Genomic DNA, 26,838 nt, shown 5'->3' on the forward strand with positions numbered 1-26,838 from the left:
GACGCGCGACGTCAACATGTGAAAACAAACACCGAGCTCTTTGGAAAATACAAGGATATCTACATCAAATTAATCAACTACAAATCCGGCTTATATTCACCGCTGACGAATGCTTACGAAGGTGAAATAACACTGTATTAAATTGTGTTATTGCACAAGACTAAGACAACTATACTTTTTGCATCATTCATTTATTAATGTAGAACTTTAGTTTTTCGGTCTGTTGTTGGTATACTATTCATGGAAATTAATTATGTTGTCGTTGTAATTGAAAGGACGCATTCTCTGTATTCATACGTGACGAGTGTAAAATTGGGATAAACATTTAAAGGCTTCTTGCTTATAGGTTGATATCACAGGTTTGCTTAGAAATGATGTAACTAATGTTTAACTTGCTAAAGAAGAGTCTGTGACTTTACATCTGCGACAGTAAAATAATAAAGTCGGTAATTAATTCGTGTTTTGTCTTATATATTATTAAAATTATTAAATGATCATTACATAAAAACCCCGAATAAAATTGTATAATGGACACTAAACCCAAAGGAATTAAAATGCGAAATTAAAGAAATAATAATAAAGCGCGACTAAAGGCGGGATACAGTTGCTTGCTTTTGATTGGCTGTCGCCTAGTTACCATGCAGATTGACAGCGATCTCGTTCTAAAGAAGCAACAATCAAGAAGCGATTTAATAACTTTATTTGTTTCCAGTTTTGTTTACTACCTTCATACAAAACATTACAGTATTTCTGTGAAAAATCCGTCATCCAGGAGGAAACCGAGCGAAACGGCGCAGGCTGTGGTATTTCCCTTTCCGCGGGACGGACTAAAACCGCGCGTGCGCAGAAGAGGCTGCGCATAATTTCGGCTGTAATGGATGAAGTGAATTCTCTCTGAATTCAGGGCCGTGGAGGGTTTTATATCCACGAACATCGCCCAATTTCTAGGTCTGGTTGCGTCCCAGAGCCGCTCAAGTGAACTGGAATCAATTTTAACACATAAATATGTGATCATTTCCGATGAACATGAAACTACAGAGAGTTTACACTGAACATTAAAGCGAATATGTGAACAAGAAGCAAGCGGGTCAAGTTTTATTTTCAGTTATGTGGGACAGTATCCCTACACAGCGAGCTTTACTGCTTCACAGCTCAGAAACCGTGTGCAAGGAGAGCTAACCGTGCGTTTAGGCTTTGATATCGAACAAGGATAAACAATCTAAAACAAGGACAGCTTGTGTTTTTCTTCTTTCTTTTTGTCTTTTCGAGGGACGCTAGCTTGGCTAAAGCTAGCCGAGAGGCGCGAGCGCAATGCGCTGCTTCGGGCACCCTGGAAACCAGCAGTGATGCCATCGTGAAGGACAATAACCTTAGAAAAATCTTTATTTTTGTTTTTGGTTTCATACTCTTGGATATATTTCGACGCGATTCGGAGAAGACGCGGGACCGGGGATGACTTGTGGATAACCTCTGCGCGTCAAACAGCGTGCGCATCTTTGTTTTGCTCCACTCCGAGTCTTCCGTCTGGCGAGATTTCACACTTTTACCCAACACTGAGCGATTTGTGCTGTTCATGTGCTGTCTTGACCGCTTAGGTCCGCGTCTCCGGAGGACAGAGGTATGCCTGGATCAGACCGCCTGCATGGGACCAAGAGGAAGGCTGAATCGCTCTACCATCATCAGCAGCTGCAGCAGGCGGCCGGCGGCGGGGAAGGCCAGCCTTTGCACGCGGGCTCCGGTAGGCATCCAACCAAGACGGCGAGCTCGTCCACTCCTCTCAAGCACAAACGAAATAAGTCCAAACACGAGGCCGAAACCGGCTCCGCGTGCGCTGCCCCCGCGCCTCCAGCAGTGGGCGCCATCAAGCCTCTGGTGGAGTACGACGACATCAGCTCGGACTCGGACACGTTCCTGGACTCCCCCGCCACCGGGAAACCGGCGGAGGGCAGGGACGCGGAACGCTTAGAGCGGCCGGACTACGGCGAAGCGGAGGCGGGGGTTGCGAAAGAGAACAGGACTCATAAACACAAGCGCTCCCGGAAGAAACCCAAAGACCCGCATCGGGTCAGGGAGTCTGCGGAGAGGGCAGAGGGTAGCGGCGGCGGCAAGAAGGGCAGTAAAGACCGGGACAGAGCGAGCAGAGAGAGCCGCAAGAAGGCTAAGGAGAAGTCTAGCTCAGCTGAGTGCCTTGCATCCACATCCAGACGCTCAGGTGAGTCAGTTAGCAAAAGGCCCGGCGACTCTCTCTCATCGGGCGCGGTGCAGTCCGCTGTCAATGTGGGCAGCAGCGCCTCCTCCGCCTCCTCCTCCATCAGTAAGGAAAGTGGGCGCTCGTCAAAATCTCGCAAAGACAAGCGGAGGAGCGAGGAGTATGAGGGGGACCGGAGCCGTCGGAAGGCCGCCAAGAGCCACAAGTCGAGCCCTAAAGGGAAGGGTCAGTCCCGGAGAAGCGGAGCGGACAGTCCTTCCGCTGCGGAGCTCGAGAACAGCTACTCCTCCAAGCGCAGGGCTGCGAGCCCCAGTCCGTACAGGGAGCCTCCCAGGCGGAGCAGACAGAGGTCCGAGAGCCCTTATCGGAGGAGGAGGTCCTCAAGCCCCGAGAAGGATGGAAGTCCTTATGTGAGCAGAAAACACTCACCCGGCAGTCCTTACGGCAACCGGCGCTCATCCAGCACCAGTCCAGTGTCCAGGTGAGAAAGCACGCAAACACACACAGATCAGACAGTCCGTGTGCATCATTTAGTCACTCCTGTATTGCATTGGAAATGTCAAACCCAGTGACAGTGTTGGGGAGGATTACAAGTTACCCTATTTAAAATGTAACAAGTAGTGTAACTATTTCAATTGCTTTATTAATGTAACTGATTACTTTTGACTATTAATAATTTTCAAACATGTAAACCAGGCAGGGTTAACCTTACAGAATTTCTCAACACTGATTATAGTCACTTTCAAAATCCTTCAGTACTTGAATTAAGATTATAATTTAATTTAAAAGCACAGCTGCCACAAAAATAGACGTTAGCACCTCTTTTTACTTTGAGATCATTCTGAGGTTCAATACAGATTTAAAGCCATAACCAGAAACTGTTTAATAGCTATGATGCTATTTTTGAAATCAGATCTTTCCATATGTGACAGGAAACACTGGCAGCTAGCAATGCTCTGGAAAAAAAAAAGTTAATCCTGAAAATAAAGCACATACATGAACCCAATTAGGAAATAAATCAGTTATCTAATAAGCATGCGTCCTAAACTACTGAACCATTGGTGTGTCATATTTTAGAGCAGTCAATGCAATTTATGAAAGAAATCAGTTCAATCTTTTTATGTGGGTGTGTGAAAAATATAACCCCCTTTGTAATCGTTAACATTTTTATAAGTAACTAATTTAATTATATATTTTTTTCTTAGTGACTGTAACTGATTACAATTACATTTATTTTATAAATAAATTACGTAATTTAGTTACTCCCTGACATTGCCCAGTGATGCTTATTTAATAAGTGAGGATGAATTTGCAGACTAGATTCCATGCATCCGCTTAATGTAGGCTAATTTTAAAAATGAAGGTCTAGCGTTTGTTTGCCAAAACTGCAAAAGCAATTAAATGAATCCGCTTTAAATGGGACCTCTGTGTCCAGATTATAAAATCAGATCTTTCCATATGTGACAGGAAACACTGGCAGCTAGCAATGCTCTGGAAAAAAAAAGTTATATAAAGTTTTATAAAGTTTTAACTTTATGCACATCATATTGTTTCAATTAATAGGCTGACAGGTAAGTTAGTTAAGTCATTTTAGACCGCTAACATGTGCTAAATGATTTTATTTTCATAATTCTTCATTTTTTTGTTTCCTTTAAAGTTATATTTTATTTTTGGAGTTTTTATTTTAGATTTTTTATTTATTTTTAACTGACCAGTGTTTTAATATATCTGTAGTATTTGGGTTAGTTTGAACTTAATATGATTATCTTTGTTAGGTGGAAATCATACTGTGTTTATTACACAAATTATAATTTTAAGCATTGCACAAATTTCTATGCTTTATTGAAAGACTTGTTTTTTTTGTCACAATATAACAATTAAATATTTATCGTAGGAGATTAAAGTATTTTACCCATGTAAAAAATGTTTGGACCTGCTTGTTATTAGCATATTAATAATTCATAGATAATACTTTAAATTGCAGTATTGATAAGCTATGGAAAGTGAATTTATAGCAGAGGTTTGTTATTACTGTTTTATCTGTTATAAGTTGAGCGGTTTAATATTTATATAGCATGATATTCAGTCCTAATGGATTTTATTTGAACAAAAGTCTGTTTGAAAAGTGCATTAGACAGTCAGCCTTATGGCATTTACAGTTGCATATTTGCTTTTGAAAACATGCTGTTGCTCATCACTATTCACAACATCTGAGATCTCGCATTAACATCTACATGCCAATGCCATAATTTTTTAGGTTACCCCTCGAAGGCATTCATTTGCTGATTACCAGCACACACCTTCTACTGTCATACCAGATTCTGTGCATTGTGTACTATGGAATATATAAAGTTTTTAATTTTAAGGATTAAAAGAAAATAGTTTTTTGATGTTAAGGCATTTGACTGTCCACATATGAACAATCCCAGCTTATTTTGATACTCAAACATTTGATCAGTGCGTATTGGTTTTTCTGTCAAAGAATTACATTGTTCACAGTTAAACTGAAGAAATATAAATTCTGTAAAAAAAAAAAAATTCACCCCAATCTGTTTTCTTAATGCAAATTTTAGAACTTTAGGTTTTATGTTGTGTAATGTTTAATCAAAATGTCACAGCTGGACCTTTCGGTGAAAATGACAGACTTCTCTGTTGACATGCAGGTCTTCTCCAGTTGTTTAGACTCCTTAAAGCCAATGTCACATTAGACTTTGAGCATGCAGAATTACTTCAGACACTGCAGTGGTCGTGATATGATCTCACACTTTGCAGCATCTTTAAAAAAAAAAAAAAAAAGATAATGAATCCAAATGTAGAAATATACGATCTACTCCACTTTCATGCAACACTGCAGTCTTAAATTTATGTTCTTTTAATCTGATCCTGCTTAAAGGTGCTGTATGTATTTATATAAAAATACCATAATATGTTTGCAGATATTTAAGAAACATGCCAAGTTAACATACTTGTTTATCTGAAAAACAATGTTACAGTCAGTTATTCCTTTGAAAATGTGAGTTCTGGGCCAGAATGTCGAGCTTTGTTTTGGTTTGTGAAACCCGTCAACTGCCGGTTTACCAAATTGTATTTCGTCACCCCGGGTTTCCAGTTTGCGGAAAACACAGCGTATTTAATTTAATTCATCGTCGTGTAGTCAATCTGGCAACCTGCATGTGCTTCAAGTCTGAGGAGGAGGGGCAGGGTGAAGAAAACCCTCTCCAATATTTTGAATTTGGACTGCAATACCTAGTTCAACCACTTGGTGTCAATCCTACATACAGCACCTTTAAGTTTCATTATGACTTTAAGGATACCATTTGTAATTAGATTGATTCTTAAAATGAGATGTTTACATTTATTTAGTTAATTTGAGCGGTTCAAATGACTGATTTTAAAACTTTTCTATTTTTTGTTTCTCCTCCCCAGGCCTTCCCTGCGTTCCCGGAGCCGTTCTCCTCATTACTCCTCCTCTCGCCGCTCCTCTTCCCGTTCTCGCACTAAGAAACATTCTTTATATTCCACAGGAGCCAGTGGAGGCTCCTCCCACAGTAGTCGACCAGACAGCCGCTCCCCTTCGTCTTCACGCTTGCCGATCACCTCCAGCCTGGGGGCCGAGCTGACGCGAAGAAAGAAGGAACGTCAGGCGGCCGCTGCCAAAAACTCCCCCTCCCTCCGCCCCAACACGTCCAATGTCGCAAATGCGCCGGCGAAAAACACTGAGACACCGCCACTAGACACAGCCCCGCCCCCTGAACCTCAAAGACCACCCTCGCCACCTCCGAACACTGATCCGGCGGAGGAGCCCGCTGTGGTTCCTCCACCACCTCTCCCATTATCCAGTCCACCTCCGCTGCCTCTCTCATCTCCTCCGCCTCTCCCGGCGAACTCTCCTCCTCCTCCTCTTCCTCTCTCATCCCCTCCACCTCTTCCTCTAAACAGCCCTCCTCCTGCTCCTCCACCCTCAGCACCTGCTACACCTCTTTCTTCTCGCACGAAAAGCCCCAAACAAAGATCTACACAAAGTCCCGCACACACGATTAAGACTTCCACACTTCCGCCTCTTCCCCTGCCGCCGGTTCTTCTGGGAGACTGCAGAGACAGGTGAGTCTTGATCAGAGACACTTCATAGGGAAATCTTGAAGCGTTCTTTATGCAAGTATGTGAACACAGACCTCAGATATTTGGCCGATGTTTTGCAAATGCACAGCCTGCTCTTGCATTGCTCTGGTGATGACAAACATCAGTGCTCCAGGGTGATTAGATTTGATAATGTTTGTCATTAAACTGGATGTCATCGTTTGGATAGCTAGCTGTAAACATAATTTTAAAGTTGGCATTTAATGAAAAGGCACCCTACCTTTTTTCTAAATGCATTTTATAGATCTTATTGTGATTGATTTATCAGTGCATGCATTTCATTTTTAAAATGTTTTGGCGTTCTAATGTTTTCAACTCAATCTTCTGGTGAAACCCTTATTAACATATTTAGGGTTATTTTTGTGAACTAATACTAAAACTTTTAAAAACACATTTGTAATGTTTTAAATAATGCTGCAATAAAGAAAACATAAACAAAACTTAGAAATGCATTGGCAACTAATAAGTTAAAGTATTAAACTGGCAAAAAAAAAACTAAAACTGAAATAAAAAATAAATTACACCTCTGTAGTAGAAATAATTAAATATTGATTTTAATAAAATTGATAAACATTTCATAGAAATGAAAGACAAAATAATTATTTAAAATAATAAAAAATCTTAAGTGAAAATATAAAAAAAAGCTAAATTCAAAATATTAAATTTATAGTCTATAAATAATTCTAAAATAACTCCGATACTGAAGAAGCATGCCGTACTTTTATATGAAAAAATAAACAAGCTGAAAACACTCTAACTAAAAAACTTTGTGCTTTTCTATAGTATTTAGCCTCAAATGTCAACTATACATCGGATTGGTTTCTTCAAATTATAAAAAAGTAAAAATATTAATGGTGTTATAATGTTATACTAAAACTAAAATTAAAATAATGGGAAAAACCCTTGAGATAACATGTAGAAAGGAAAAAACACATCTTAAGCATGCAGAATAACATAAGTGGACTTTGAACGATTAATTGAACAATTACGTAATTGTGGCATCCATAATTGTAATCGCGATTAGAAATTCAGTTAATTGTGCAGCCCTACTTCAAACTGACCTTAGTTGACCTTAGAGCTGTAGTCAAGTCCAGCTTTGTCGAGTCCAAGTCAAGTCCAAGTCCAAAAGTTTCGAGTCCAAGTCAAGACCAAGTCCAAAGAGGTTCGAGTCCAAGTCAAGTCCAAGTCCAAAAGTTTCGAGTCCAAGTCAAGACCGAGTCCAAATGAAAGAAAAAAAAAAAAGGATCCTCTTCAAGACCACATACTTAACTAATGTATGTGATGCGAGAGACAGCATATTTCCTTATTATTTGTAATGATCAAAAAGCATGTGCAAAGTAACAACTCTGTAGGACAGGGGTCTCCAAACTAGATCCTGGAGGACCAGTGCCCTGCAGAGTTTAGCTCCAACTGGTCTTAACACTTAATCTGGATGTTTCTAGTGTGTCTAGTAAGAGCTTGATTAGCTGGTTCAAGTGTGTTTAATTCGGGTTGGAGCTAAACTCTAAAGGACACCGGCCCTCTACGGACGAGGAATAATTCTGCCTGAATAATCATATGATAGGGAATGAAACAAGCACAGCGCGCTCACCAATCAAACAGCCGCATTGCGTGTCTCAGTCTCTCAAAAACCAAACCAGTTCTCTCTCAAAAGTAGGCTAATAATCAGCGTAGATACGGATACATTTTCTACTTGTCCTACATGTTTGCATCTTTATCTTTTGCTGGTTTGCGCGGCACACACACATTTGTTTAGTGAAGTTCACTAATCATTAAGACTCGCTTAAAGAGTTCTGCGTAATGAAAATGTGCGCATTGAATGGATTCAGTCGTGTTCAAATGATCACTTAATGTTTGTCATGACATCTCTCTGCTTGCATGATAAATATTATTTTAAAAATTAATAGTTATTTTAGTTTAACACGACATACTTGTTCAGTGATACTATGAAAAAAAAAAGATAAAAAGTCATAACGGTCTTGTCAAGTACTGTACGAAGTTGTATCCGAATGCAGATACGAAAAATGTTGTGATTGTTACAGATACAAATACTGGCTGTTACATGAAAATTTAAATATGTAATGTCATAATTATAAAGTTTTGCAAATTTACATATGTAATTGTTGCATAAGGCTATAAATGAATAAGCTATAAATTAATAAAAAAAAACTATTTAATGTGTTTTCATTTACAAAAGCATGAACCACGAGTAGTCAAGTAACTCAAGTATTTTTTAAATAAAAAATCGACTAGTAGAAATCAGTAGTCTTGCAACCCCTATACTGTACAACATTAATAAGTATTTCATTATTGGTAAGTTAAAGGCTATAGGTGTAGACGTAAATAAAACACAATCTTACAGGTAGAAAATTAAATTAGAAACATCTAAACTTTTCAGAACGCAGCAAGTGGGCCGCTGGTCATGCACATCCTTTTCGTAACAAAATTGAAAGCTAAGCCAAGATGGAGAAACAGCTGATCATAGCTGTACAAGGATAGCCATTTTTAAAATCAATTTATTAGCAGAGCTACTGCAAGGGATTTTTAGTGCAGGCAATGGTTTCTTAGCAACAGCAGACGCCACTGGAGCGCAAGCACAGAGCGCAGGCTACAGTGTGCTTTGGAAAAAAGGAGAAAACGGCTCGCCTAGCGTTTTCCACACGTTTTCAGGCACGACATGCAAATGTGGTTTTGTTTTGAAGGAGAATTTTTCTTTTTTTGCTGGACTCGGTCGAGACCAACGAGAACATTTGGCGAGTCCAATGACCAAGTCCGAGACAAGTCCGAGTGCAAACACCAACGAGTCCGAGACAAGTCCGAGACGATAGAAAAATGTCTCGAGTCCGGACTCGAGTCCAAGTCCAGACTCGAGTAATACAGCCCTAGTTGACCTAAATGGAAAGAGTACTTGTTGCACTTTGTTGTCTGATATTTCGAAATGCAATGATGCAGAAAATCAAACTTTGCTTAGCTTGATGCGTTTGCATTCATATTCTTGCATTCAGTACGTTTTGGGCCCAGAGGCCTTGTTTTGATCACACATCAGGTGCTATTTTGCCATGCTTTTCAGCTTTAATGTCACAGAATACTAATGATCCTTATTATTTTTCAATGGTGTAAATGTATTTTATCATATTATTCATTAAGATTTTTTCCTGTGTTTTACTTGGTGTGTTTGAGTTACCTTAATGACACTTGCTTCTGATATCTGGTTATCTAATGCAGCAACGTTCATGTTTTTTAAACACTGTACAGTGGCCAAGTACACTTAAGTTAAAGTATACTTGTTCATTGTCTCCAATTGTATGTGTTGTCTCTTGGTCACATGATCAAATCGTATATGCTTGGCCATTTACAAATTTATCCTAGATGCATGTGGGCATGTTTGGGCTGTAAAGAGCTGAGGACAAGCTGTTATTTCCTGGCAGTGTCTGTTTGCACTAAATGCTGTTGTCATTAACTGCACCCAGCATTACGCAGACTATTCACTGTTAGTGTGCATACTAGGGCTGGGAGATATGGGGAAAATATCTAATTGCAATTTTTTTTGACAGATATTGTGATTGCGATTTGATTTGCGATTTTAAATTCAAATTTTTTAAAGTCAAGCTTTAGCTCAATATTGTCAATAATGTGCAGCACAGTATGAGTATCATTACCCTGCTGAAACCCCCCCCCCAAGAAATTCTTATAGTTTCCATTAAACCATTACAAAATTCCTTTTTGTTTTTGGCATTATTCCAATAGGAATTAATTTTGCTCTATTGGTTGCCATCTGCCATATTACCTCCCACCAATAGAATCCATCCAGACACCATTATAGTCTACATTATAACCAATACAATTCTCATAATAACCCTGAAATCCATTAAATTTTCGATTGTGTTTTGGGAGGGGTTAATTATTTATTTTTATTTTATTTCTTTTTCAGCAGGCAAGATTATAATGGTATAGCTACTTTTACAGAATTAACCTAATTACTGAATTTCACTGGAAAGATTTGTTTATTTTTTTATAAATAAAGAACTGTATTTCTTTAGTCAATCATTGAAGTATTACATATGTTATATTGTATTTGGGAGTTTAAGAACAAGTGGAAAATGTGCTGAATGTTTCATTTCATCCAAGAGAAATTAGCCAGCAGTTAGACTGAATTTACAATCGTTTTTAACACGGAGTCAGGCGCGAGTCGATGCAGGTTGCGTGCGTGCGTCAAGCCTCATCCATACTGCCAGATGCGCTTGTGGAGATTTGCGGTGCAGGGCCGCGCATGAATAAAACAGCGTTAGGAAACAGGCTGCGTGAGTGCGGCAAGTGTGAACGGCTCGTCCGTGACGCGGGATTCGCGCCGCGTGGGGCAGAGAGGAGCGAGTATTAAGCATTCTTCTGAATTGGGAATAGCGAACATGCATTATAAACTTATTTCAAATTAATCTGTTGGGGAGATAAAATGTGTAAGATAATGTTCATGTACTAACAAAACATCTCAGAATGTATCTTTTATTCTCCAGTACTGAAAACAGAACCGATAAGGGAGCTCTTGATATGCATTTTGACGCAGCTCTTGCAAATTAGCTTTTTTGTTCGTTGTCTGTCGTTTCAAAGCTTAAGTTACCTAACGTTTTTCTTTAGTTTTAATTTGCCTAACTATTGATCTTACCCTGTAGACACCATAATACCGCTCTGTCTCTCTCCCGCTTTCTGTTTGTTTGTTTTTTTTTAACGGTGGGCGTTTACGCAGTTGGCTAGAACAGTGCTAATTGGGGACAACGGAGGTGCGCTCACTCTGTTTAGTAAGACTGTCACTCAAGGCTGGCAGTCATGCATATAGTCTGGAGCAGAGTAATATCACGTCCACATCGCAGGCTTTTGCGATTAGCAAATCGCGACGTCTCAAATTGCGATTCGATTTCAATTAATCGCACAGCCCTAGTGCATACCTTATTTCTTCTGTTTACATTTTGTGTGAATTCCATGTAATAGCATTTGCATTTTTTTTTTTTTTACTACAAGCTATTTATTTCTGTTTATTCTTCTGCAAATTGTATGCATCCTTATTTATACTTAGTGTAAATAGCAACTACTTGGTGTTACTTTCTTTTAGTGTAAATTTTCACTGCTGTAATTTCCCTGCCAAAAACCTTATATACATATAGAGGAATGTGTAACTGAATAGCCAGAAAATGAGTAGTGCTTATCCATAATAAAGTCCCGGGTAAAAAAATGCCCCTCAGAAAGTCCCTGCTCGCGAGGTAGTACTTTTTCAAAGGTCCGGAACTTTCCGGGGCGGGACTTGGGCGCTAAACATGCTGATTGGTTGTGATTTCAACCACCATTTATTCTGATAATTTTCAAAATATTACTGTTATTGTGTCATGAAATGTATTAAAAAAATTACATCAAACAATAAAGTTGTATAAATTAAAACTCAAATCTGTGGTTTATTTATAAAGATGGCACCTATTTAAAAATGTGTTTCGCCGATTTTGGAGACGGTCAGCTCCACGCGATCAGGAGCTCAGTGCTCATGTATCTGCCTAGAGCAGTCTCAACTCGGCTAGACCTTCTGACATTTGCTGCTGGCTCTGATGTCTCTTTAGTGGTTAAAAATAAAATATAATTTGTTTTGGGTAAATCTAACAGGTAATCTTTGGTCTTTATTCAATTTATCTATATGTTAAAATGAAAATAAAAAGAGGCAATTGATATAATATTTTGTTTCATTGTAATGTACGCTGTATATATACACATTTCCCTGAACTATTACAATTACAACTAGTACAATTCTGCGGCTATTATTATGTTTAAATGAAAACGAAAGGAGGCAGTTGTATTTGATATCCTATTTTGTTTTATTGTAAATATACAGTGAGGAAAACTGCAGTAGCCAAGGCGAGCTGACTGATGTTATCAAGTACGCTGCTGTTTGCAGAATTACCAAACAAGTCTGAAATTTGCATTGTATTGAGAAACGCGCGCAGACCTATGTCACCAGACTATTTGCCTAATCTTCACGGTACTTTAGACCGCGGTGGAAACGCAGAAAGCAAACGCGGCATTAGAGACCCATTTTTGGTCACATCATGTTGAGGCAAAATGTATAGTTATAATAAAGAAATGTCCAGCTCACTAGATTAAAACATTTACTGCTTATTGTTATTCCACATTTTATTCCACATTCATTTCTCAGTTACTTTTAGCTAGAACTGTGTGACAAAAAATGCTAAATAAAATCAACATTTTTTTGGAATAGCTTTATCCTCCCCTTTAACTGTGGATTTTTTTTTTTTTGCCTGTTTCAGTCCAAAAAAGAGCAGTCTTCCCCAGAAGTCATCACGAAGGGAAAGGGAGAAGGAGAAAGAAAAGGAAAAAGAAATCAGGACACGCCTTCTCAGTGAGTTGCCCCTTCCTCCAATACTTTCTGGAGGAGACCCCTCCCCTCCGCAGTCCCCTGCTCGAGAATCCCCACTGCTTCTGCAACCAACCTTCAAGAAGAGACCAAAGTAAGTGCCACTGCTTCAGCATTCAGGGCATTTCTCAAGATGACTGAGTGAAATTAACATTCAGCTACACTAATGGTCAACAGTTTGGGTTTGGGAGGATCACATGTCTCCTATGCTCACCAATGTTGCAATAATTTGATCAAAAATAATTTTGTGAAATTATTGCTTTTGAAAATGTTTTAAAACATACAGGGTTTTATTCAGCCATTCTGTAAACTGAGGCCTTAAAAAGGTATTATATCAGAGCAGAATGTGTAAGTTCACTTCCAGAATGAAAATGTTGGAAGAAATGTTGTTTGATTATTCCTTAAAAAAAATAATGTTTGTTTCATTTTAGTAGTAGTAGGCTATGTACATTCTACTGGAAAATAGTAATAGGCACATTGTCTTCAAATCAAACCAGACTTTTATTTTGAAGGGTTGCCGTGAATACCTTTATAGTTCTGTGTATGTGATATAAAGCTAGTTTTACTCAAATGGGCAAATGCTCATGAAGTGACTCTCAGAGCAGTTCTGGAGATGTTGTACGTGTGTTTACGTCCTCATTTAGTGAGACGGCAGATGCTGAAATCACCGCGAACGTAACGCATGCTTCAGTATGTGTGTAGTACATGAAACCGTGTGTCTGCGCTATTCATTAACAGAGAAATGCAGAACATGCAGGATTCAAATTTAAATAGACTTTTGCGGCTTAATATTTACAGATACTAGTCTATATCACGATTTGATTTAAGTGTATTGACCTACTTCATTAATTCATTCCAGATTAGACAAATTCCTTGACATTCCGTTACAAAAGCACAAAGATTTTTAATTGTGAATGTACACAAATAAAAGCAAACCTTTTACAATTTTGATTATCTTTGACTAAAAGGAGTAGTTGCTTCCACTGTTAGAAGGAAAACATTCAAGTGATTGCGATTAAGCTTTGCTACCTTGACAATGCAGCCCTTTTCATTATCATAATAAAATACAGTCAGTCAAACATATGGGAAACAAAACACACTGATTAGTTTAAATATGTAGTGGAATATGTGCCGTTAAGTGTTATCACTGCATCATCGTGATGTTATGCAAAACATTTTGTTTTACGTGGATATTGGAACGCGTAGGCTACATAATAAATAATAATTTGCCATTCAAATACATAGCGAATACGGAAACATTTGATTTTGTGTCGAATGAGAGACCCAACGTTGGTTTCAGTTTCGTTTTAGCCTAAATGAATTTGTTTTGGCTTGTCGTTTATAGCTTCTTATGTTTTTAATTCTTGTTCTTTTCTAAATAGGCTACTGTTAAATTGAAATGATTTGAAAATGAAAAAGCCTAGCTATGTTTACAGTTTTTAATTATAATGTTTGTAAACATTTCATGTCGGCATTAGGCCTATTTCTAACCATGCAGCAAACCTTTTAAATTATTTTGATAAATTACTGAAAAAAATAATAAATAAATGACTTTTTAAACCGTTTATCTGATTGTATTAATCGGTCACAATTACGGTTGGTTAACGGTTCACCAGTTAAAATGAGCATCCCTATTTTGAACCCAAGTTTGAATGGCATTGTCTGTTTTTTTTGTCAAGAGTTGAGGGAAATCCTTATCACAGTTGTTACTTTAGTCATGGGATGCTGGAATGCTTCATTAGTTTATGGAAAATGGCAGAATGAGAGAAAGTGACTTGGAAAATTGCAAAGGTTTTCTCAAGTGTCTGTCAAATGTGTGCAGGATTTGCTGTCCTAGATATGGAGAGAGGAAGCAGACTCAAACTGACTGGGGCAAGCGCTGTGTGGACAAGTTTGACATCATCGGCATCATCGGAGAAGGAACCTACGGTCAGGTGTACAAGGCAAAGGACAAAGACACAGGTGTGTTTAAATTGGATGAATACTAGTGTGGAAATGTTATAATGTGTGTTCCTTAAAATAGAAATCATTTTGTAACATTTGAAATGTCTTTACTTTTACTTTTGGTCAGTTAAATGCATCCTTGCTGAATAAAAGTATTAATTTCTTTAAAACGGGTAATTTATTCTTTGATTTAAATGCAGAATTATTTGCTCTCAATTAGAAAAGCTGTGCTTATCTGATCATTGTCAGTGATTGCACCACTTTTTGTCATTGCAAAAATCCATGTTTGTGAGAAGAGAAGACGTGTTGACAGCCTTCTGTAATGTTTTGGTGTCTAAAGGAGAGCTGGTGGCATTGAAGAAGGTGAGATTGGATAACGAAAAAGAGGGTTTCCCCATCACTGCTATCAGAGAGATCAAGATCCTGAGACAGCTCAACCATCGCAGTGTTGTCAACATGAAAGAAATCCTCACTGATAAACAAGACGCACTTGACTTCAAAAAGGATAAAGGTTTGTTTAAATGCATTTGCATGTTTATATTTATTTTTGTATTTAACATGGAGTTTTTCAGTGGTGAACACATTCTCCTCTTAGAGTTAGTGGCATATTTGTGGCCCACTCAGTTTTAGACTTCTGAAGCGCTGCACTCACTCATTTTCTAGGCCTACCTCTGTGTATTAACCTGTATGTATTTCATTTTTTTTTTTTTGCACTAGGTGCATTTTACCTGGTGTTTGAGTACATGGACCATGATCTGATGGGGCTGCTGGAATCAGGACTGGTATCTTTCTCCCATGAGCATGTGCAGAGCTTCATGCGTCAGCTAATGGAGGGATTAGATTATTGCCACAAGAAGAACTTCCTGCACCGAGACATCAAGTGCTCCAATATCCTGCTAAATAACAGGTACCAGTTTGTTTTCAAATATTGCATGAAGTTGGTCTGTTACTAGTGTCGTACAAATTTACATGATGTGTTCAGCTACACTGATGTTCAATTTTATTTAAGAATTTAATCATTTTATTTGGCAAGGATGCATTAAATTGATCAAAATTTAAAGTAGACATTTATGTTTCGAAAAATATTTATTTCAAATAAATGCTGCTCTTTTGAACTTTTTGTTCATCAAAGTATCCTGAAAAAACTGTATCATGGTTTCAACAAAAATAATAATCAGTAACCCTTTTTTAACAGTGATGAGATGTTTCAGGCAGTAAATCAGAATATTAGAATAATTTCTGAAGGAATGTGACACTAGAGACTGGAGTAATGATGCTGAAAACTCAGCTTTGCAGGAATTAATTACATTTTAAAATATATTCAAGTAGAAAACCAGTATTTTAAATTCTAATAATATTTCGCAATATTGCTGGTTTCTGTATTATTCATCAAATAATGGTAAAAAAAATCTTACCAACTGTAGACTGTATTTTAAATAGTAGCATGCATATAATTTTTGCATTAATTTTACATTTTTAACTACTGTTGTGCTCTCTGAAGTAAAGGCTGAAGCAGTGTATTTTTTCATAGGTTTTTGTTTTGTTTTTTTACAGTGATGTTGTGTACTGGCATTTACCGGATACTTGCAAATACCTGCATCTTGTGTTTAAAATGTGGCCCTGTTTACAAAATAGTGTTAAATAATATATTATGTGAGATTTCTGGCTTTTACAAATGGTTCCATTTGCCTAACTCTTTCTTTTTTTACAGTGGTCAGATCAAACTTGCCGATTTTGGTTTGGCTCGTCTTTATAACTCAGAGGAAAGGTAAGTAAATGTTAGACTTTCTCAATCTTTCTGTAGGTTGTGCTAAACAAGAATTTAGTTTGATCGAACTATGGGGCACAAAAATTGACATCCTTCAGCTTTGAAGTTACTGTAGATGACGTGATTTCAGAAACAGTAAACATGATTGATATTGAAAAGCTTTGTATAACACTTAACTTGATAATTATTCCCAGTCGGCCGTACACTAATAAGGTGATCACGCTGTGGTACCGCCCACCTGAGCTGCTACTGGGAGAGGAGAGATACTCACCTGCTATTGATGTCTGGAGTTGCGGGTAAGACGTTTCCCATCTACATTTACACCCCAGCTGCTCTTCATGTAATAATGTTGTTTGTGTTTCTTTTTGCTGCTGTGGAAAGGTGTATTTTGGGAGAACTATTCACTAAGAAACCAATTTTCCAGGCCAACCAAGAGCTTCTACAGCTGGAGCTGATCAGGTAGGTTTCTCCCAATCTCTGAATACACATGTGGTGTTGCTCTAATGCTGAAGGAAGGGAAACCGCTTTGTGAAATGCTGTTACACCCCAACTGCTTTTTGTATTTTGTTTTGGTCAGTCGTTTGTGTGGTAGTCCGTGTCCTGCTGCTTGGCCAGATGTAATTAAGCTGCCGTACTTTAATACCATGAGACCCAAGAAACAGTACAGACGACGCTTACGGGAGGAATTCGCTTTGTAAGTTCAACCTGATTTTTGAAACTCTTCCATCATTCTCCGACAGATTTTAATCTTTGTTGAAAGAAGTCTCTCACTCTTGAGAATGCATTTATTTCATCACAAATACAGTAAAAATAATACGATTGTAAAATATTGTTGCGATTTAAAATGACTTTTCTATTTGAAAATGTATTTTATTCCTGTGATCAAAGCTGAATTTTCAGCATCATTACTCCAGTCTTCAGTGTCACATGATCCTTCAGAACTCATTCTAATATTCTGATTTGCTGCTCAAGAAACATTTCTTATTGTCAATATTGAAATACTGCCACTTTTGATATTTAATGCATCTTTCCTGAGCAAACTTACAAATTAAACAACATTTGCACTGCAAAATAAAACAAGAAAAGATGATTGTTCACAATTGTTTTGCCATAGTTATGCTCCTGAATATTAATTATGCAGTGTAAGTCACTTCGGATAAAAGCATCTGCCAAATGCAGAAATGTATTTATCTTTTTAGTAGAGTTTACAGTTTTAGTCACAATATTTTTTACACAGTACTTCCTTTCTAATCACAATGTCTGTCTCTAGTCTGCCCACCTCTGCTCTTGACCTGCTGGACCACATGTTGACGCTGGACCCCTCGAGACGCTGCACAGCCGACCAGGCCCTCGCGAGCCAGTTTTTGTATGATGTGGAGCCCAACAAGATGCCGCCACCTGAGTCCGTGCACACAATCAACATCTTTTGTGACTTAAATCGTGTTTTATGGTGTTAATGAAACTATGTTTGTGGAACGAGTGGTAAAGTCACACCACGTTTTAAATGCAGTTTAAATGTTGTTAGGCTATTTAATATAATGAAATTTAACTCTGTATTAATGACTAGCTGATTATATTATATATAGTAAATATACATTCAAAATATTTTTTGTAATTATGTGGCCTTTCTTTTTAGTTTGCCTCATTGGCAAGACTGTCATGAGCTCTGGAGCAAGAAGCGGCGGCGGCAGAGGCAAAGCGGAGTGCCTGAGGATTTCCCTGTTGCCAAAGTTCCCCGAAAGGAACCCGCAGGACCTTCAGGAGGAGAGAACAGTCGCCCGCCGCCGAGTCCACCCCCCCCACCACCCTCATCTGCCCATCCCGCACCAGCAAACATCACAGCCAGTGAGCTGGAAGGTGGGCCATACCTTGACGGGAACACTCGGGTTCTGTTCACCTCAAAATCATAGACAGGTAGTTAGAGGAACTGCACTATACAGGTAAAGGCAGATCTTCAGAAGCGGGGCAGAGGGATTGTTTGTTTAAACTGGTCATACAAAGAAATTAAGTGTTTTTTTTAAAATGGATTAGACCTTTGGACCTGATAGAGGTGCTCGCCTTATCTGTGCTTTTTAAACTGGCTGGATGTATAATGAACAGCTGATGAATGGAAGTTAGAAATCCTTCTTATAGCAAATTAAATAAGTTTAAGTCCTGCCACGTTATCTCTATAAAAGTAAGTCTAGCATCAGCATTTATCATTTTAATTATTTAAATGCAAGGTGGTACTGTTTACATTACAGTATATTTATTTGAATTCTATATTTTATACTTTTCATTTTTTAACGTCTTTTTTTAACATTAACATAATGTTTACTTATGTCAATCAATATTTCTTGAACCAGAATAGTCAGTGGATTTTACATTATCAGTTTCCACCCTATTTGTTTCTTTACCATTGAGATTATGCAGATGACCTCTGTTATGATTAGCTAAATCATTGCTTATGGGTTGCATTTTTACTGTTACAATGTTGTAGCAGCTTTGCCATTTAAAAAAAAAAAAAAAAAAAAGGTGCATGGACCCTTTTTTTTAAAACTGTGATTACACATTTACGAAGTTAAATCTAGTTACATTTTTGTTTAAATTTTCTTTTTTAAATTTACATGCATTTATAACACTATACTTTGTGTTTAACTACCATGGCATTAAATTACAGAACTAGTAATCTCTTTTTTTCTACTTTTGAAAGCCCCCGTCGTGGAATTTTTTTTCTTTTTTCTACTTGGGCAAATGGAAACCAAAAGTATATTTGTTGTAGGTTCAGTTGCAGTTATAGAAGTTTACCCAACTGTGACGACTTCGCATCTGAAAAGCCTGTAAATGTGAAAAGGGTCCATTGTTACAGGTTCAGTATCCTGTTGTAGTGTTTTGGAATAATAATATCCCTCCAGCTTCCTCACTGTTTCAAAACTGTGCAGGCCAAGTGTTTGAATACTGCAGTATGTAACTGGAAAGGTGAGAAACACCCTATTTTCCATAAATGGCAATCAAATGTAACCGTTTCTATGCGCAGGTTTGGGAGCCGCAGCGGAGCAGTTGAACCAGACCGAGCTGGCGGTGCTGCTGAACCTGCTGCAGGGCCAAACAGACAATCTAAGCATCCCGCAGATGGCCGAGTATCTCCGCAGCTCGTCCTCTGAAGCCTCCACGTCAGTGCTCTCCAGAACGCCCGCCGCCCCCTCCACCCCTGAACCGGACGCCGCGCAGCAGCTCGAACTGCTTAGTCATCTCTCCACCTTAATCCAGTCCTCTAGCCTCCCGCAGCCTGCAGAAATCCCGCAGGAAGACCAGGCCGGCCTGCTCACGCTCCTGTTGGAGCAGCTGATAAAGGCCCCAGCGCCGGGGGCGGAGCAGGCAGACGAAAGCAACGGAGTCCGGCCAGACGAGGGTGCTGCACGAGGCGGCTCCGCTTCCGTCATGGGCGGCGATCGCGAGGGCAAGTGTTAGTTAAGTCTATGAGTTGTCGAATGCTGTGATTGGCCACAGCTAAACAGGTTACACCGCAGGCTCGTAATGTGAGACCCACCCACATCAGAGAACCATACACTTTTCTTGCAGAGATGTCACTCTTTTTTTGTTGTTGTTGTTTTCTTCCTAAAATCTTACAGAGGGGGAAACGTTTAAGTGGTTGAAAGACTGCAGGCTAACCAATAGAGAAATAAATTGTCATGTTTATTTGAAAATCCAGATGTTTATTTTCTGCTTTCCGTGAACTTCCATTGAGTTTTACAGTCTTGCAGTATTTCATTTTTATTTTCATTGGAACAATATCCTCAGAGCCCCGTCTGCTCGCACACTGCGTCAGTGCCCAGCGGACTTTAGTGTGCAGAAATCTGCTCACAGACAGGACGTGGGAGCTCTTCATCTATTGGCACACACTGCAAGTCCTTGAGAGATGGTTACAGTGTTTGCATTAAATTGTCACTCTTTTAAATCCAGATTAAACAGTCCTAATAAAGAGCCATTTCGGACACATCTTTATTTATGTGTGTCTCTTCTAGTACACTCAGAAAACAACACTTGACTGGAGTAAGCTAGGGAACGTGTCCAACCGCTGTCTTGCACGCATAAATTAATTCTTTCTTACAGAATTGGTTTAGCATAGTTGGGTGAATCTTAAAATCCTGTCAAGAATATGCCGAGATCATATTTGACATTGAACTTTATTTTGCTTTTGTAGTAGTAATTTTTATTTTCATGACAATTAAGGACATTTCACTTCATTTTCATTATTGTGATAATTAATCGTTATTACTGAAATGCTATATATGTGTATATTTTGCATCAGTCATAATAAAAAACATTATATAGAATTGGTTATACATTTCATTATTGTATTCCACAATATACATTTTATATTTGCATTACAGTAATACGAATTAATACAATTTATATATACATTTCATTACTATAATGTAAAATATACAGTAATAAGAATTAATTTATACCATATTTTTATACAATTACAATGCATTTTATACAGCATGGTAGCCTACAATTTATGTTCATTTTAAAAGATACAGAAGAATTTAATACAGAATGTGTATCATTAGGAAAAATCTAAGGAAATTCCAAAAAAAAAAAAAATGTAAACAACTACACTCTTTATGCTCATGAGAGGTGGAAAATGTGCTCAATTTAATTCATGAAGATTTAAATTAAATTTATTTGAATTTATTATGAGGGTGTCATACAATAAATTAAAAATAAAGTCTTCATGCAAATTAATGCATTTCTTTCTGTTGATTTTTGGGGTGAAATATGACGCAAGCATTTTCTTGACATTTTATAAGATGCATCCATTTATTTGTAAATGATACTGGTTCTCACCCAAGAGATGCTCTATAGCTTTTGCTGGTGTGATCCAGCTTAATGAAGTCTAATTAAGATCGACTGACCTTGTCCTGCCGACTGACACCCTCCAGCTTATTTTTGTTCCAGCTCACATGCTTTTGTTTTCACTCTCAGTTCCTCAGTGGTCCATTTCATTTCTCTCTCTGCCCTCTTTTCACATGGTCTTTGGCGTTTAATCTGTGAAAACAGGAATACACACTGTAATAAAGCCTTATTGTGAGACGAGTGTCAAATAAATGATAGCTATACTGCATATTTTGTCCTCACACTTATAAATATTTGCCTTGATGGAGAAAGGCTATTGTTTGTTTTTGACTTTATTTTTGTTAGATCCCACCATCAATTTGTTGCACTAATGAAAGTCTCCAAACTCTTGTAGATATGTTCTGTGTATGTGAATGTGATGTTTACTAGTGCAAAAGGAACACATCTAATTTGCTATAGATTGTTGTATAGTCAGACTAATATTTAGACAAACTACTGCTGCAACATAAAATGCACAAACAAAAGCTTAAATCAATTTAAATACAATACATTTCAGTAGTTCCTGTAAAACATTTTTTGCATGAGCTAATTCACTCCCACAAAATCTAATGTCATGCATCTGTGGTTTTAACCTCTCACTTTAAACTTTAAGCCAGTGTCGTATTGGAGCACAGAGGTCCAAAGTCTAGAGTAACCAACTGCCTTTTTAGCTCATGAATGAGTTTGCAGAGATTAGCTTACATAGATTTAAAGTGAACTATAATTTTATTTTATTTTTTTCCCCCATCTTTAAATATAGATGTGCCACAGCAATTGCTCGACAAATATATATACTTTTTTTTTTTATGATTTCCTTTTTTTTTTTTTTTTTTTTTTAACCATTGAATAGCCTTTTCTTAAAATCATAAATGTATTTAAGATTAACAACTTGGATGTTTAAAAAAAACAAAAGCTTTACCTCCAGCTATATGTATTATTCTTAAATGACAGAAGCTAAGTCTAAAATTAAAACCAAATCAAAAGATTTGGCTTTGTTTTTCAGATAAGAATCTTATTTAAACTTATTTGTTAAATGAATGCACATCTTGTAAGACATTACAACAATGGTTACATAAAAATAACATTAAATATATGTTAACAATTATTATTAACAATATTATAAAAAAAATCATGAATAATATACATTTAGAAATGTAGATGTCCAATAAATCCACAAGGAAAAACAAATATGCAATACATATATGCTATACATTCAAATTAAGGACAAAATACAGCGCTGCAAATGACGTTGCCCCATTCCTGAATGCTACTATTATTGTAAATGTTTTACTATTATTAAAATTACTCCTGCTGCTGCTCTTTAAATATGCAAGTTACAAATAATATTTACATATAATTTGGCAAAATGATCCAGCATTTGTACATTTAGTTATCTAATTATCCAACATTTACATTCGTACTTTTAAATTTGTTTAAAAAAAAAAAAACACTAAGTAAATGCAACCAATCCCTGTAGGTCAGTATAATTTTTTTATTTTTTTTTTAAAGCAGTGTTGGAGGTGTTTTATCCCGCATCTCCTGCAGAACTGCCTAATTGATGAATAATAGTGTCAAGCATGGAATCATTTCAGGTCGACTTCTCTATTAGCTTAAGGACAGTCCCAGGGTTTTTTTTTTATTATTTTTTTTTAGTATTTTAGCCATGCAGACGTGGGTGCTTGCCTTTGGCGCATCATGTATTAACTAAGTATCTTAACTGTGACTCAGCTAGAGGTCATTTAAAGATGACTATTTTCTGATTCAGATCAGAACTTCATTTTACTCCAGGAATACATCATGAAGGTTTACTTATAGAGAAAATTACATCAATTTGTTAACTTATTTATAAAAACACATTTTAGACATCATGCTCCCTGTATACATGTATTACGCTTGGCTTTGCGATTAATAAAACAGTCATGTTACATAAATCTAGCAAGTTATATAAATCTAGACTCCATCTTTTTTCCTGCCAGTTGGTGCATTAGCAAAACCCCAACTATTTAAGTGTCATTTTTAACAAATTATCATGCTGTTTTAATACTATTTTCCAGTCATATTACTCTTTCTAATTATATACCTTTTTAAATAATTAAAATGATCATTTTATGAAAAGTCAAGTTTATACTCTATAACTCATACCATAAATATTTAAAATATTTTCAAAGATATATTTAAATGTTCATGTTATACATTTAACAGAATTATATCAAATGTGCTAAGAGAACATAAAGCTGATATTTGCTTGCAAGTGAAGAATAATCACAAGCAGATTCATATTTTCATATGTGCATTATTCTATTTAGATTTCATTCAAATGTTTATTCTAGTTACGTCAAAGTCATTATTTGTCCAAAAATAATTGTGTAATAGTAGTAATAAGCTTTAGTTCTTTATTGCTTAATAATCAATTTGTGTGACTTTGCTTATTCAATATTTCAAGTTAATATGTTTTTGTAGTACGAAACCAAAAGCTGAAGTTTTACCTACTTATTCTTGGTTTATGAAAAATGAATATAAATGTGAGTTTTCATGACTTATTAGGGTTTACAGTAGTAATGTTATGTATTGTTTAATTGTTGTAGTATTTATTGCTGTAGCTCGTGTATGAAAGTCATTGATCTAAAGTTTTTTTTTTGTTTTTTGTTTTTTTTCTGGCAGATTCTGCATTAGTAAATCCAGAGGCTACAGGGTCAAAATCTGCAATACACGCTCAAGACATAACATCAGATGTAGCGACAACCCTACTCCAGCTCATCTCCCAGCAAGCCTCCGAGAGCAGACGTCCCGCTGCAGACCTGTGCCCCGGCCGGGGACCCTCCTCTCCCCCGAGCGCCACCCCACCGCCGACTTCCTCTTACACCTCCTCACCCGCAAACGCTGCTCCGGAAACTCAGTTCACCCAGGACCGAGACCTGAGGTACACCCTGGGAGGAGCCGCCGGCCCTTCCTGAACCGTTCTCTGAACTTGATCTTTTTGTTCATTGTAATTTTTTTACTTAATGTGCTTCAGCCGTTAAACTTCCGTGTACTACATATTAATATATTTCTTTCTTCCATTAACGGAAAAAGTGAATGTTAAAGGAACTCTTCTTGAATGCGAATGGATGATGTTCATCCCTCCCAGCGATGTACAGCGTTATTTGGAGAAAGTCTTTTCCTGCTTCTCCGACTGCAACGGTCTGTGAGTTTTAGCCATGTGTGGTTTCTTTGAGGGCTGTGTATAATGTCTAAATCAAGCTACTTTCTTTAGTGCTGGTGTGTGTAAAGCAAGAGACTCGATCCGGCTTGTGCTGCTTCATCCTTTCTGATTCCGTACAAAGGCATGAGGAAAACTTGAAGTCATTTGCAGTACTTGAGTGAGGCCTTTGTTTTCACAGATTCATATTAGCTTGGGCAAAAGATGTGTTTTTGATTTTTGGAGGTGGGGGATGTATGTCCTCATCCAAATATTGTTTTCAGGACCACAAGGTTTAACAAAGTTAATTTAAATCGAAAGCTTCTTCAGAAAGACACTGAACTGACTTGAATTTTAGCACCAGTTTTGATTTGACTCTGCCAAGTCTACATGTTGTAAACTGATAATAATAAATGAAAAATGTGGCTGAGTAAAATGTGTCTGCTACATTTTATGTAAACATGCATGTCCATTTTATCATACGCATTTATATGCATACTTTGAACATTATGTAGTGCTGCATTACATAAGATTACTGAAGTGCATGCAAAATATGCTGCCATAATACTAGGGTTTTGAAGATGATTGCCATGACATTGCTATGCGGTGGCTGTTTTGAGTATGTTGCTTTGTGGTTGCTAGGGTGTTGAGTGGTGGTTCAAAAAACAAAACAAAAAAAGTGCAACAAACAAAGCCAAATCTCTTGAAAATGTAGTAACAGCTCTACAAGATGCATGGTTCGAAGCAGCGTGAAAGAAGAGAAGAAAAGGTAGGTAGGCAGGTAAGAATTGCTTTTATTTTGCTGTTTTTAAATACTTTAACAGTTATAAAAGTAACTGAAATCTACTTAACTGAAGTTAAAGGACTCGAAGTTATAAGTAAATCTACCCTGTTTACTGTTGAGTATTATAATAAAGTAATAATAATAGTGCTGTCAAACAACTAATTGTGATTAATCGCATCCAAAATAAGTTTTTGTTTACAGATGTGTGTGTGTACTGTGTATATTTATGAATACACACACGTGTATGTATTTAAGAAAAATGTTGTTTATGTATCAAATATATTTATATATAAATATATACATGTAAATATTTTCAAAACTTACTTTGTGTGTGTATTTATATATACATGAATATACACAGTACACATACATTTCTAAACAAAAACTTTTATATTTGGGTACGATTAAGTGTTTGACAGCACTAAATAATAACAATACAATATTCATGCCTTGAAGTTTAATATCAAGGAGTTTGTTTTAATCAACTGCCCGTTCTTTCAGGCCGTTTCTCATAGATGCCAAATGGAGATTTAGGAGGCTGGCATTGAGCGCTGCTCAGCATGGCTTGAATCGGGGGATTTGGGAAGGTCGAGACGTGCACTTGTCAGATTTCGTCTGTGAGCAAATGAGTGAGAAAATTTGTGTTCAACCATCTGCAGAATGCAGCATTCAAAAAACAAGCTAGCCGGCCTGAGTGCTCCACAGCTGCTGACATGGTCATTAGATAATGAATTTTTTGGTTCGTTCCCAGTGGCATTCAGGACTTGGAAAAATGTGAGTAGAAGAGCAAGGACCATTTGTTGCACTTTTTTGGTATTTACTTTAGTTACATTAGTCTGAAAACCCTTTGAAACGTATTTCGTTAATTAAATGTGTACCTTAATTGAGCCAGGTATAGTAACACTGCAGTTCAAAATACTTGCCATTAGGACTTTTTTTTTTTAATAAATCTTTTATATTCACCAAGGCAGTGTTTATTTGATCCAAATTCAGGAAACCAATTCTATTGAAAGCTTCTGTTAATGTTTTAACTGTTTGTTTAATGTATAGAGACAGTTCATAACCTGATACTGTGATGAAATCCTGGCTGAAATGTTGTAGCAGTGACTGAGTTTGACTCATTTCTTTTAGTCTCAAATAAGAGATCAGAAGCAGGTCTGAAGTTGCTGATGACAGTTTGATTAAAGCCATTTTAAGTCACTATTTTTGGTGCTCAGCTAAATTTAAGCTCTCACATGAACACTCATGCTTAAATAGACCAGAGGAGCAAAGCGGAAACGTTTGGATTTATTTGATGTTTAAGCACTTAATGATTATTAGATAATCTCAAACAAAATATTAGTGGTAAATGTGACCTGGATGTTCTTTTAGCACAACTTACCCACGCATCCTGTGTTTACAGGTCAAATTTTATTTGCCTTCTAAAATGTTTTGATGTTTTCATTATACACTTCATGTTTTATCCACTAGGTGTCGCTAGTAAGTCTTCTGTGCAGTGGACTCGAATGTCATTGTGTTGAGAGGAACT

At 37.2% G+C, this 26,838-nt stretch overlaps 1 protein-coding gene across 5 annotated transcripts; it reads left to right on the forward strand.

The window, feature by feature from the left end:
* Window positions 1–599: 599 nt before the first annotated feature.
* On the forward strand, window positions 600–24,957 carry LOC109065290 (cyclin-dependent kinase 12-like). 5 transcript variants are annotated; one of them, XR_006157359.1, is made up of 16 exons: window positions 607–2,690; window positions 5,636–6,310; window positions 12,649–12,849; window positions 14,578–14,717; window positions 15,040–15,210; window positions 15,417–15,606; window positions 16,411–16,467; window positions 16,662–16,763; window positions 16,849–16,926; window positions 17,045–17,161; window positions 17,738–17,869; window positions 18,104–18,324; window positions 19,484–19,906; window positions 24,010–24,268; window positions 24,421–24,528; window positions 24,602–24,957. XR_006157359.1 is itself a non-coding variant. In XM_042745739.1 (15 exons), exons 1-15 carry the CDS (start codon window positions 1,621–1,623, stop codon window positions 24,428–24,430), a joined length of 3,846 nt encoding a protein of 1,281 aa, XP_042601673.1. In that variant the 5' UTR covers window positions 607–1,620; the 3' UTR covers window positions 24,431–24,957. The 5 variants fall into 5 exon arrangements, 3 of the variants coding, with proteins under 3 accessions (XP_042601672.1, XP_042601673.1, XP_042601671.1); XR_006157357.1 differs by having other exon boundaries at window positions 24,010–24,528; XM_042745739.1 differs by having other exon boundaries at window positions 24,421–24,957.
* The last annotated feature ends 1,881 nt before the right edge of the window (window positions 24,958–26,838 follow it).

The sequence above is a fragment of the Cyprinus carpio genome, chromosome B19 (assembly GCF_018340385.1).
Source record: "Cyprinus carpio isolate SPL01 chromosome B19, ASM1834038v1, whole genome shotgun sequence".
In the NCBI taxonomy this organism is placed as follows: domain Eukaryota; kingdom Metazoa; phylum Chordata; class Actinopteri; order Cypriniformes; family Cyprinidae; genus Cyprinus; species Cyprinus carpio.